This window comes from Nansenia antarctica (assembly GCF_963989245.1).
Source record: "Nansenia antarctica genome assembly, chromosome: 17".
Lineage (NCBI taxonomy): Eukaryota > Metazoa > Chordata > Actinopteri > Argentiniformes > Microstomatidae > Nansenia > Nansenia antarctica.
Window position 1 is genome coordinate 2,196,102 of NC_137687.1, and position 12,810 is coordinate 2,208,911.

Here is a 12,810-nt window from a genome sequence, read left to right on the forward strand (position 1 = left end):
TTATTGGTTATGAATCAAAGAACAGTTATTGAGTTTAAGACGATTTAATTAAAGTACAAAAACAGGGTATACATATACGGTACCAACACTGGAGCCTGGTGTCTGTTCTCCTCTGCTGGGCTGGCTGGTCAAGAGCCCGCCCCTTGGGTCTCACCCTTATTTATCACAATATGCAAATACAGTCACAGGCCATAGCCTATCACCTTACCTAGATGGTCAAGAGGGCAGTCACCTGTGATGTCACTATGGCCTTAAGTCAGGGGGCAGGTCAGACCACAAGAGCCATTCCACAACACTCCCCCACAGCATATATACAGGCCCATATCATATACAATCTATGCATGTGTGTGTGTTTAAGTAGAAATAAACTACAGTCTCCTTTCTAACTCTGGTTGTATTTTCCGCCATTGTTCTTCTTAGTGTGATTGTTCATCGCAAGAGTTTTCTTCTTCTCTGTTTTTGGTGTAATTCGTGGCAGCGTTAGAGCATTTTCAGTGGTTTTCGTTTGGACGCACATATTTCTTGAGACGACTTCGTGCTTTTACGGAAAACGTCTTTAAAATGAAAAAGAAAAAGATCGGTTCTGTCTCCGTGTGGATGTGGCCTAAAGCTCAGTCCTGCCGCCACATTTGACATACAGTACAGCTATATATTTAAATATGTGTGTTTATAATTATAATAATAATAATAATAATAGTTAATTAGTAATTTTGTATACCCTTTTGATCCCAAACATCTCAATTCTTCTTCACTGATCAAGAAAATAAATAAGTAAATAATTAGGGTAACAGCAAACTGATGTGTTCTTACAAGAGTTATACATGTTCTTTTTAAGATACATTGGTTGAAAACAAGATGAAACAAATTACCCGAAAAACCTCATAGGCTTCCTTTTTGTCACCACGTCCAGGGCGCGGGCGTATGATCATCCGTGGTGGGGACGTCCTTCTTGGTCTCACCCGTAAACACTCGAAAGGATCTTCAAGGGATTCTGGAATACTTGACGCCTTCGTCACTGGTAACAAATCGAATATCTATGGAACAAAAGATGAGAGAGACGGAATTACCAGATTAATTTAATATGAAGTCTTTCTCCTAACGCCCCGCTCCTTTAGAGCATTTATGTCACCTGTTGGTGTTTATGTCACCTGTTGGTGTTTATGTCACCTGTTGGTGTTTATGTCACCTGTTGGTGTTTATGTCACCTGTTGGTGTTTATGTCACCTGTTGGTGTTTATGTCACCTGTTGGTGTTTATGTCACCTGTTGGTGCGCAAAAAGAACTCCATTACTTCTGATGACAATAAAAAGTTATACAAATAATTACTTATTCATTAAAGTTAATGTTAATGTTCTTCCTATCAAGAGTCTATAACAGAATAATAAACTATAACAACGTTATAAATGGAGGTGCTAAGTCAAATGAGAATGACCCATTTCTATGAACCAATGTGGTGTCCCCTCCAAGCCCAGTGACCTGGCAGGCTGGTTCTCTCCTCTGCTGATGTTCTCTCCATCAGCGTGGCTCCATTCAGGGTTCCCTCAGGGTTCCCGCGCTGGTCTTAAAAAGCCTTAAAGTCTAAAATCCAGCAAACCGATTTACAAAGCCTAAAAAGGTCCCAACTTTCAGTTATTAGGTCCAAAAAAATTAGGTGCTAGGTCTAAACAATTATTAGGTTGTCCTGCAAGGAAATCAGTCTGACCACATCTATTTACGTGGAAATTAATCAAGCTGGAACCCCAAAAATACCAATTCGCTGCCCCCATGAGAAATCATGTCGCGAATTAAAAATGATATTCAAAGAGGTCTAAAAAGGTCTTAAATTTGACTTGTTGAAACTTGTAGGAACCCTGATCAGCGCGGCTCCGTTACCTTGTCAACGTCCAGCTCCTGGCCCGGCTCCTTGATCAGAACACTCTGGTCCACAGCGCTGAGGCCACAGAGGGACCCGGGCAGAGACGTCACCTGCAGGGTGTTCTGCTCCCCCGGGACGGCCCTGGAGGGAGAGAACTGGACCTGGACCTGACACACACACACACACACACACACACGTCACACACACCCACGTCACATAGAGACACACACACACACACACACACACACACACACAGACACAGACACAGACACAGACACAGACACAGACACAGACACACACACACACACACACACACACACAGAGACACACACACACACACACACACACACAGACACACACACACACACACACACCACACACACACGTCACACAAACAGCACTGCTCACTGCCATAACGCCCTTTCTGTTTATTTTATGAAAAGAGACCACTTTGACTGTACACAACATCCTATATTTATGTCTATGACATACACACACATGCACACGTCACACACCAACCTGGTCTCACACGGCAGACGTCAGGATTCGACGTCTGTCGTTCGCATCCAAACGCCGAATTCCAAAGTGACATTTCGTTCTGAAAGCGCAGGGGTGCGCAGGGGTGCGCCTGTTATGTGCGCCTGTCGGGCTGGCATGGGTGACACAATTTTGAGAATTTAACACTTAATTCCCTGCATTCTGGTCAATTTGTGCACCATACAAATGTAATATTAAACTCCCATATTTATTCTTTAAACAAACAAATCTGGGGGAGTGGTCGGAGTTAACGAGATATTGTTCCAATCCATTACCTGGCCATTACCTGCCTGTGAAAAGTATGAAAAGTTTGCATTGCCTAGCGTGTAGGCCCGTGAGAAATTGAGAGCATATAAATCACTAGATGCCTACAACTAGGGCTGAAACGATTAGTCGACATAATCGACGACGTCGATTATAAAAACTCGTCGACGTGGAATTTGTGTGTCGACTAATCGTATAAAAAAAAAAAACGTTTTTACGGGAGCCATGCAAGAATCAGCTGGGTAAGTTTTAGCTAACGTTGTTAGCCAACTGGCTAACGTTATATTGTTAGGGTCGTAATGTTTATGTTAGCTTTACTGTTACATGTTGGAAAACAACGTCTCATGGACAGGGCTGTACATGCTATGAGCGTTTGTGCTATTAATTTATTTGCCCTGTGGCACGCGTGTGACAGACAGAGGCGCTTGTATGTAACGTTACGTAGCAGGGGTTTTCCATGTTGAAGCCAGGAGAACGCGAGATAAAATGAAGTGAGGGGTGGTCGCTATTAAAATACCAGGTAGTCATGGTGGATGATCATGAATGATGCTTGATAAGTGAATGCTATTTCAATTATGTTGAGTCCACCAGCGAGCTGTCTGTAAGATAAACAGCGCCAAGCGTAGCCTACTAACGTGAGCTGTCTGTAGTCTAGCCAGCAATGCTAGCTAGCCAATCAACTAGCTCTGTGAGCAGCTGTAGCTTGGCGTAACGTTAGGTTAGATAGCTAGTTAAGCCGGATTTATGCTTCTGCGTCGCCATTTACGCGCAGCGAAAAGCCACACGACTAATCGCGACTAATCGGAAAAATAATCGACAGATTAGTCGACTACCAAAATAATCGTTAGTTGCAGCCCTACCTACAACTACGCAATCTGTGGTCATGTACAGTACATCAAATACCATGACATAGATTCAGACTTTTATGTCTTGAAATCAGAAGTCCTCCCAAGCCAAAGACAAGATAGGTTGTCTTACAATCCGTGCGCAAACTTCCACATACAAAACCGCCAGTTCACCGAAGCTCTCCTTTCCTCAACGCAACACCCGCCCCCCCCCCGTGACCTCCACCAATCACAGGAATGCATTGGCACACAACACAGCTCACAGTAACAGTGCTAACATTGAATTTCTGAGCATTAATTGCAACATTAATGAACATATTATTACACGGTTGCTACAATACTTTACCTGATATAAAATGGGCGGCACATGCACAAGCATTTTTTAAAATCTTGTCCTCAGTCCAGTTGACGCCGCCGGTTGCTCTGAAATGGTCTGATCCTGATGGAATTCGGTAGAACTTGAGTCCGATAGTCGTGGAATATCGATTCTGACAACCGAACACGCAACAAGCAGACATTTCTTTATGCTAGTAGCCGTTGTAAGCTATTTTAAGCGTACCTAACTCTGGATCAAGAATGTTGTTTTTGTCCACGCTTCCGTTGCCTAAACACATATGTTTATGTAGATAGATAGTATGTTTACAGATATCGCACTGCTGGAGATGCACTCCACACGTTCTTAAAATAAATAAAGCTTTATTGTACTTAAAACAATATTTCGTATGTGTTTTTTGAGAGTTCTTTACATCAAATTATATACATCATGTCAGCTGTGTGCCAATCAATCAGGGGGGTGGCACCTGGGGTGGCCAATCAGATTTCAGGGGTGGCACGTGCTACCCCAGGCCACCCCCTGGACACGCCCCTGGCTGCACTTGCATTAATTAGTTAGGCCACATCATTAGTTAGGCCACATCATTTTGAGATACAACCAACGGAGAACAGATTTTAATAGGCCACATTTTGAGATACAACCAACGGAGAACAGATTTTAATAACAACAGCAGAAACAATTGTCATCTTCACTGTTTTATTCGCTGTCAATAGGCCTATCAAACTAGGCTATTTTACAACCCGACGGCAGTGCGCTTCAACGTTCATTCATTTGGAACTGCGAGAATGAGTAACGTTAGCCCGATTGCACTTGCATTAATTATAGGCTACATTTTGAGACCGGTCGGATCTATTCATACAACAAGGGACACAGCACTTTCCCGTTTTCCCCATATTGTCAGGGTATTTGAGCCTCGGAAAAGCGCTATATAAATATAATTTATTTATCAAAGTGGGTGTGGCTTAGACAGTTAGGGGGAGTGGCTTGTATCAAAGTCGGAGTGGCTTGTATCAAAGTGGGTGGAGCTTGTATCAAAGTGGGAGTGGCTTAGACACTTAGGGGGAGTGGCTTGTATTAAAGTGGGTGGAGCTTAGACAGTTAGGGGGAGTGGCTTGTATCAAAGTGGGTGGAGCTTGTATCAAAGTGGGTGTGGCCTGTATCAAAGTGGGAGTGGCTTAGACACTTAGGGGGAGTGGCTTGTATCAAAGTGGGTGGAGCTTGTATCAAAGTGGGTGTGGCCTGTATCAAAGTGGGAGTGGCTTAGACACTTAGGGGGAGTGGCTTGTATCAAAGTGGGTGTGGCCTGTCGGTGGGGCCGAGACGAGTCTGAAAATATCTGAACCGTGTCTGTGGCACATACGGTTGCGACGCTAAAGTCCTTTAACCTTTAATGTCACACTAGGCCGGAAAAGCCTGAATTAAAGTGCTGGGGTACATTTGGGCCCAGGGAACGGGCTGCGAAAGAGTCACACTCACCAAACTCTACACACTCCTTCCCCTTCATGGGACATTGTACAATTTAAACTTTCACCCTCCTAGGCCATTCCCTAGAGGCCCTGCACGCGACGCGGCGGACAACTGTAGGGAGGTTCTAGTGCTTGATGTGAAGTGCCGTTTGGAATGAGACATCTTCTCACACGTACAGGCACACAACGAGTACAACATGTTGCATTTTCATGCCATTAGGCAACTTGCTTCCTAGCATAGCAGGTCCATTTGGACTTTGAAATACCTCCATGACTTTATATGGCCACTGTGTGTGTCTGTGGAGAAAAGGGTACGTTTGGGCCCAGGGAAGGGGCTGCGAAAGAGTCACACTCACCAAACTTTACACACTCCTTCCCCTTCATGGGACATTGTACCATGTCAACTTTCACCCTCCTAGGCCATTCCCTAGAGGCCCTGCACGCGACTGATATGTATTAGCAGGGACCTGCTATGCTAGGAAGCAAGTTGCCTAATGGCATGAAAATGCAACATGTTGTACTTGTTGTGTGCCTGTACGTGTGAGAAGATGTCTTTTTCCAAACGGCACTTCCAATCAAGCACTAGAGCTCCCTACAGTTTTCCGCTTCTTCGCGTGCAGGGCCTCTAGCGATATCTGTAAACATACTATCTGTAGACTCTCCGCTCAGGGTTGCCAGATGGGATTGACAATTTCGAGCCTAACCAGTCTAAAAACAGCTAAATCCACAAAAAAACAGCCCACCTGGCAACCCTGTCTCCGCTGCTTCAAACTCTTCCACTTGTTGCGCAAAATGGGCCAGAGTTTGTCAAATCCAATGTTGGGCATCTCGTTTCTCAAGTCCTGGTATAGACCAAAATATACAGGTAAGCCAAAGGCAAGTGGATCTGATGAAGGTAAAGCAATCTTTCTCACTTGATCTTCACCAGAGAAGAACCCCGGTGAATGATGCCCCCACCCCTTTTACAGTCGCGCGCGTTTAGGCAACGGAAGCGTGGACAAAAACAACATTCTTGATCCAGAGTTAGGTACGCTTACAATGGCTACTAGCATAAAGAAATGTCTGCTTGTTGCGTGTTCGGTTGTCAGAATCGATATTCCACGACTATCGGACTCAAGTTCTACCGAATTCCATCAGGATCAGACCATTTCAGAGCAACCGGCGGCGTCAACTGGACTAAGGACAAGATTTTAAAAAATGCTTGTGCATGTGCCGCCCATTTTATATCAGGTAAAGTATTGTAGCAACCGTGTAATAATATGTTCGCAATGAATTAATGTTGCAATGAATGCTCAGAAATTCAATGTTAGCACTGTTACTGTGAGCTGTGTTGTGTGCCAATGCATTCCTGTGATTGGTGGAGGTCACGGGGGGGGCGGGTGTTGCGTTGAGGAAAGGAGAGCTTCGGTGAACTGGCGGTTTTGTATGTGGAAGTTTGCAATTAAACGCACGGATTGTAAGACAACCTATCTTGTCTTTGGCTTGGGAGGACTTCTGATTTCAAGACATAAAAGTCTGAATCTATGTCATGGTATTTGATGTACTGTACATGACCACAGATTGCGTAGTTGTAGGCATCTAGTGATTTATATGCTCTCAATTTCTCACGGGCCTACACGCTAGGCAATGCAAACTTTTCATACTTTTCACAGGCAGGTAATGGCCAGGTAATGGATTGGAACAATATCTCGTTAACTCCGACCACTCCCCCAGATTTGTTTGTTTAAAGAATAAATATGGGAGTTTAATATTACATTTGTATGGTGCACAAATTGACCAGAATGCAGGGAATTAAGTGTTAAATTCTCAAAATTGTGCCACCCATGCCAGCCCGACAGGCGCACATAACTGGCGCACCCCTGCGCTTTCAGAACGAAATGTCACGTCGGAATTCGACGTTTGGATACGAACGACAGACGTCGAATCCTGACGTCTGCCGTGTGAGACCAGGTTGCACACACACACACACACACCTTGTGCTTGAAGCATTTCTCCATGGGGAAGTCCCTGCTGTCAGCGATGACAGTCTCGCTGGGTAAGATGACGTACACCAGGACCTGCACCACCGGGGACATATCTGGAGACACGGCCAACCTTACGGTGATTTCCCCCGAGGTTACTGCAACATCAGAGAGTGTGTCAACATCATCATCATACAGGACATCTTTGAACACGCTAACATCATACAGGACATCTTTAAACACGCTAACATCAGAGAGCATGTCAACATCGTCATACAGGACATCTTTGAACACGCTAACATCAGAGAACGTGTCAACATCGTCATACAGGACATCTTTAAACACGCTAAAATCAGAGAGCATGTCAACATCGTCATACAGGACACGCTAACATCAGACAGGACATCTCCTAACACGCTAACATCATACAGGACATCTAACACGCTAACATCATACAGGACATCTCCTAACACTCAACAACTCTTGTCTGAGGGAGAATCCTGCTCTCTCACCTGGACTGTCAAGTACATCAACCTTCATGAGTCCTTGATGGACAATGGCCCCTCTGGATAAGACCTAGAAGAGGGACAGTGGTATATATATAAATAATAATATAGTGGTACATATACATAATATAGTGGTATATATACAGTATATATACATATTATAGTGGTATATATATATATAAATATAAATATTATAGTGGTATATACTGTATGTATAAATAATATAGTGGTATATATATATATATATATTAAGCCATGGTTGACGTCTGTGCATCAGCCATTATGTTTCAAAGCAGGCAACAGACCTACTAAAGGATATTTTTCTATATTTCCAATGCAAAAGGGAATCTTTCGATTTATACAACTTTTTTCAGTTTCTGATTGTTCAATATCCCCCAGTTAAAGGGTGGGGGGGGGGGGTTAAAACTTAGTTGGATCTGAATCCAATAGAAGACCTTTGAGATGTGGTAGAACGGGAGATTCACAGTTTGAAAGTGCACCGGAAAAATATGCACGAATTGTGTGCTGCTGTCATATCATATGGACCAGAATCTTGTGGGATCAATGCCATGAATAGGCTGCTTTGAGAGCAAAGGCCCTACCCAGTATTAGTATAGTGTTCCTAATAAAGTGTACGGGCAGTGTATATTGTAGCCAAGAAGGGATGCACTTGACCAACAACAATACTCAAATAGATTGTGGCATTAAAGCGATGATTGTTTAGCATTAACAGGCCCAATGTGTGCCTAGAAAACATTCCCCACACCATCACACCACCTCCACCAGCTGGGACTGTTGACACAAGGCAGGTTGGGTCCATGGATGTCCACAGGTGTTCCTAATAAAGTGTTTGGGGACTGTATATTTGCCATTCAGCTGACGTTTTGTATCCAAAGAGACGTACATTGCAGTGAGAGCGTACATTGTTCAGTATGGTCCCAGCGGAGGTCTATCCACTAGAGAATATCTTGTGAGTTCAGAATTATAAGGTTCTATCTCCATTTTTGTAAAATGTTTGTTTTTTACATAATCTGATCCATTAGGTGTTTATTAATGCCTGTGTGGTGTTATTTTTAAAATGTTGACATGTTTTAGTTAGTAATTAATAAAATACAAAGGTTCCATCTCACAAAACATAATGGAATGTAAAAACCTTGACGCTCAATATCTCTGAACTGCCCTAAACGGAGATAGAACCTTATCATTCTAAACGGAGATAGAACCTTATCATTCTAAACGGAGATAGAACCTTATCATTCTAAACGGAGATAGAACCTTATCATTCTAAACGGAGATAGAACCTTATCATTCTAAACGGAGATAGAACCTTATCATTCTAAACGGAGATAGAACCTTATCATTCTAAACGCAGATAGAACCTTATCATTCTAAACGGAGATAGAACCTTATCATTCTAAACGGAGATAGAACCTTATCATTCTAAACGCAGATAGAACCTTATCATTCTAAACGCAGATAGAACCTTATCATTCTAAACGGAGATAGCACCTTATCATTCTAAACGGAGATAGAACCTTATCATTCTAAACGCAGATAGAACCTTATCATTCTAAACGGAGATAGAAGCTTATCATTCTAAGCTCACGACCTGTTGTGTTCCTTCTGGTTCTATGGTTGTCGCAGCCCGGTTCTGATGTGATGTTACTCACCAGGTAGAACAAATCCACAGAGCCCATGGCCACGGTCTCCCCCACGATGGTGTACTCAATGTCGATGGTCTCCTCTCCCTCACACGCCAGTGATCTGTCTCTCTTCTGGATTTCCAGATAGCTGACTGTTTTACTGTGAGGAGTGGCAGGCTGGATCAAGGAGATGGTTAGTAGCCCACTGACAATATATGGGGTCCTGTAATGATAAGAGTCAATGTGTTTTGTGCCGCAGATCTGTAAGGTAACAAAAGGGAGAAATCTTTAATTAGTCCTAATGCTAATGTTTACCCCACGCTTTCCCCCACAAAAATAGGTCAGAATCACACTTACTCTCAGTATAATATCTGCTTCAGGCATATAAGTTGTATTGAGAGAGAAACTGGCAATGCCTTCACTGTCTGTGGTGAGGTTCAGTGGGGGTTTGGTTCCAAACATTCCACCCACAAACAAGTAGACTAACTTGTCAGGTATAGGTGTGTTATAGTAATGAACCACTTTAACCTGAGGAAAAGGGGGAAAGTATCTCATTCATGTTATACATTTCAATGTCCCATCAAGTGAAACAGGATTCTCGCACGGTAACACATGGTAAATTGACACAACATTCATCATAGTGTAAATGTACAACAGGAAAGGAAAGTCAATTATATTTGAACTCACCTTGCCCTCTACAACTGATCCATGCGTATAAAACGGAGGAGTCTCAACAAATGAAAGCTTTCCAATCTCATAGGTGAGCGAAATGCGTTTCTCTTGTGAACGTGAAATACCTGTGAAGGGGAAACATTATAATGTAACACCAATTGAGAAACACCTGCTGTGGGGAAACATTATAATGTAACACTAATTGAGAAACACCTGTTAAGGGGAAACATTATAATGTAACACTAATTGAGAAACACCTGTTAAGGGGAAACATTATAACAGCTGGTCCATTTCTCATACCAAACATCACTCCCTCTAAACACAAAACATACAGTATTGATCAGTAATGCATTCCGTTACATTGCTGAATATCCATGTGGTAAAACGGTTATTACTCAGTTATTAAAGTTGTTGGGCAATGTTATTTATTGTTACAAAGCAGAACAAGGGACTGTTATTTTAAAAAAAAAAAAGAAAAAAAAGAAGAAAGAAAAAGAGAAATCAACTAAGATTTCTAATGCATTTTTTTGCGTCTACGAAGTGATGACAGAATGCCTTACCTGTCCCCTCCTCCTCTACCCTGATGTAGAGATGAAGGCTTTGGTCTTGGATGACTTTCTCATTGATTCTTTTTAAAATTGACATGTTGAAAGCAAAGGAGCCACAGCCAGATCTGTCCAACTGGGGATAAGCAAACAATTATAAAAAATATTGTTTTTAATTTCAACCTCATCATGTACAGAGTTGAGATGTTGGCCAACGCCATTCCACGGGCCAGTTTTTTCAGAATGGATCAAAGTAAGTTCCAGTAATGTTTTAATATTTAAGTTCCCCCATTAGATTCAGTTTACCTTGAATAAAAAGTAACATTTGCAACAAATGTCATGGAATCCAGTCAACATCAGTGTGGTTACATACTGTAGCATACCACTGCATATTATGCTATCATGCACATAACAAAACGAGGCATGCACCAAATCTAAAGGGGGATCATTTTGACGAGGATGATCATTTTTGTGACGCTAGTTTCAGGGGGGTAGACAGACCTCTACTGATGATGCATTGTGGCAGGGGTTCAATTTAACAACATTTTGTCTTGTATACTCCAAACGGCACAGCCCGAACTCAGCTGTCGCAGGGACTGGCTGACCATACGTGTACCTAGGAAAATAAATCACAAAAACGTGATGATACTATGATAAATACACTTTGGATTTCACAAATGTTCAATCAGTCATTTCAATCTATCTAATATCATCATCTATCTAATATCATAACCTATCTAATATCATAATCTATCTAATATCATAACCTATCTAATATCATCATCTATCTTATATAATAACCTATCTAATATCATAATCTATCTAATATCATAACCTATCTAATATCATAACCTATCTTATATCATAATCTATCTAATATCATAATCTATCTAATATCATAACCTATCTAATATCATAACCTATCTTATATCATAATCTATCTAATATCATAACCTATCTAATAGCATAACCTATCTAATATCATAATCTATCTAATATCATAACCTATCTAATATCATAACCTATCTAATATCATAACCTATCTGAATGAATGAATGAATGAATGAATGAATGAATGAATGAATGGTCTTTATTGTCATTGCTATAGTACAGGTACCAAACAACGAAATTTGGGAGGGGTGGCTCCCCTGGTGCTAGGAAAGAAAAAAAAAACTAAAAAAACAAGAAGGGAAAGGAGCTGGTTTACATAAATAAAGGCTATGTACACTATCCACTATACTATACTGTACAGATAAAACGACTAGGGTTGTCATATTGCACATAGTGTTATTGCACATTCATTTAAAGTGTCGCCGTTTGCATGCTTGAAATGTACATATTTGTGCCTCAGCACTACACCAGATTTTTCAATCCAGCAGCTGCCATCAATCCGTCCAGACTGTCCAGGGCCCAGAACCTAGGTCTTTGCTGTGTTCAGGGCCTGGATGGCCCTGGGGTAGAAGCTGAGCTTCAGTCTGTTTGTCCTTGCGGCCATGGTCCTGTACCGCCTTTTCGAGGGCAGCCGGGCAAAGTGTTCGTACCCAGGGTGGGATGGGTCTCTGGAGATCTTGGAGGCCTTCCTGAGGCAGCGTGTGTTGTACAGCTCTTCCAGAGAGGGGAGGGGGGCGCCGGTGATCTTCTGGGCTAATATCATACCTTATCTAATAGGGATCTCAAACCTGACTCATTCGTACTAAAACGTCATGAGAATGGAGAAAAGTATTTCACCATGACATTCAATGAAGAAACAAAAAACCATAAAGACCCACTTGAGCGAGACAGAGAAAATCGTTGGGGCGCACGCAATGTTTGAGGAGCGAGGAAATCCCCTCTGCCCGGTAGCATCTCTCGAAAAATACCTGACCAAAATTCCGCCCAATGCAAAAGCCCTCTATCTGCAGCCCAGGAGGGTAACAGCCCTCTATCTGCAGCCCAGGAGGGTAACAGCCCTCTATCTGCAGCCCAGGAGGGTAACAGCCCTCTATCTGCAGCCCAGGAGGGTAACAGCCCTCTATCTGCAGCCCAGGAGGGTAACAGCCCTCTATCTGCAGCCCAGGAGGGTAACAGCCCTCTATCTGCAGCCCAGGAGGGTAACAGCCCTCTATCTGCAGCCCAGGAGGGTAACAGCGGAGACAGACAGCTACTGGTACACCACCGTTCCCCTGGGAGTAAACCAGCTGGC

At 42.6% G+C, this 12,810-nt stretch overlaps 1 protein-coding gene across 2 annotated transcripts in view; it reads right to left on the reverse strand.

The window, feature by feature from the left end:
• Window positions 1-12,810, reverse strand: part of LOC308172634 (alpha-2-macroglobulin-like) — a 37,050-nt gene that overhangs the window by 18,872 nt on the left and 5,368 nt on the right. For both annotated transcript variants that reach the window (XM_080547559.1, XM_080547558.1), the window contains exons 8-16: window positions 11,130-11,244; window positions 10,644-10,764; window positions 10,099-10,208; window positions 9,769-9,939; window positions 9,439-9,672; window positions 7,775-7,838; window positions 7,275-7,420; window positions 1,873-2,022; window positions 870-1,034 (exon numbers count right to left, since the gene is read on the reverse strand). In XM_080547559.1, coding sequence (XP_080403685.1) covers window positions 870-1,034; window positions 1,873-2,022; window positions 7,275-7,420; window positions 7,775-7,838; window positions 9,439-9,672; window positions 9,769-9,939; window positions 10,099-10,208; window positions 10,644-10,764; window positions 11,130-11,244 — 1,276 coding nt within the window. The remainder of the gene's footprint in view (window positions 1-869; window positions 1,035-1,872; window positions 2,023-7,274; window positions 7,421-7,774; window positions 7,839-9,438; window positions 9,673-9,768; window positions 9,940-10,098; window positions 10,209-10,643; window positions 10,765-11,129; window positions 11,245-12,810) is intronic.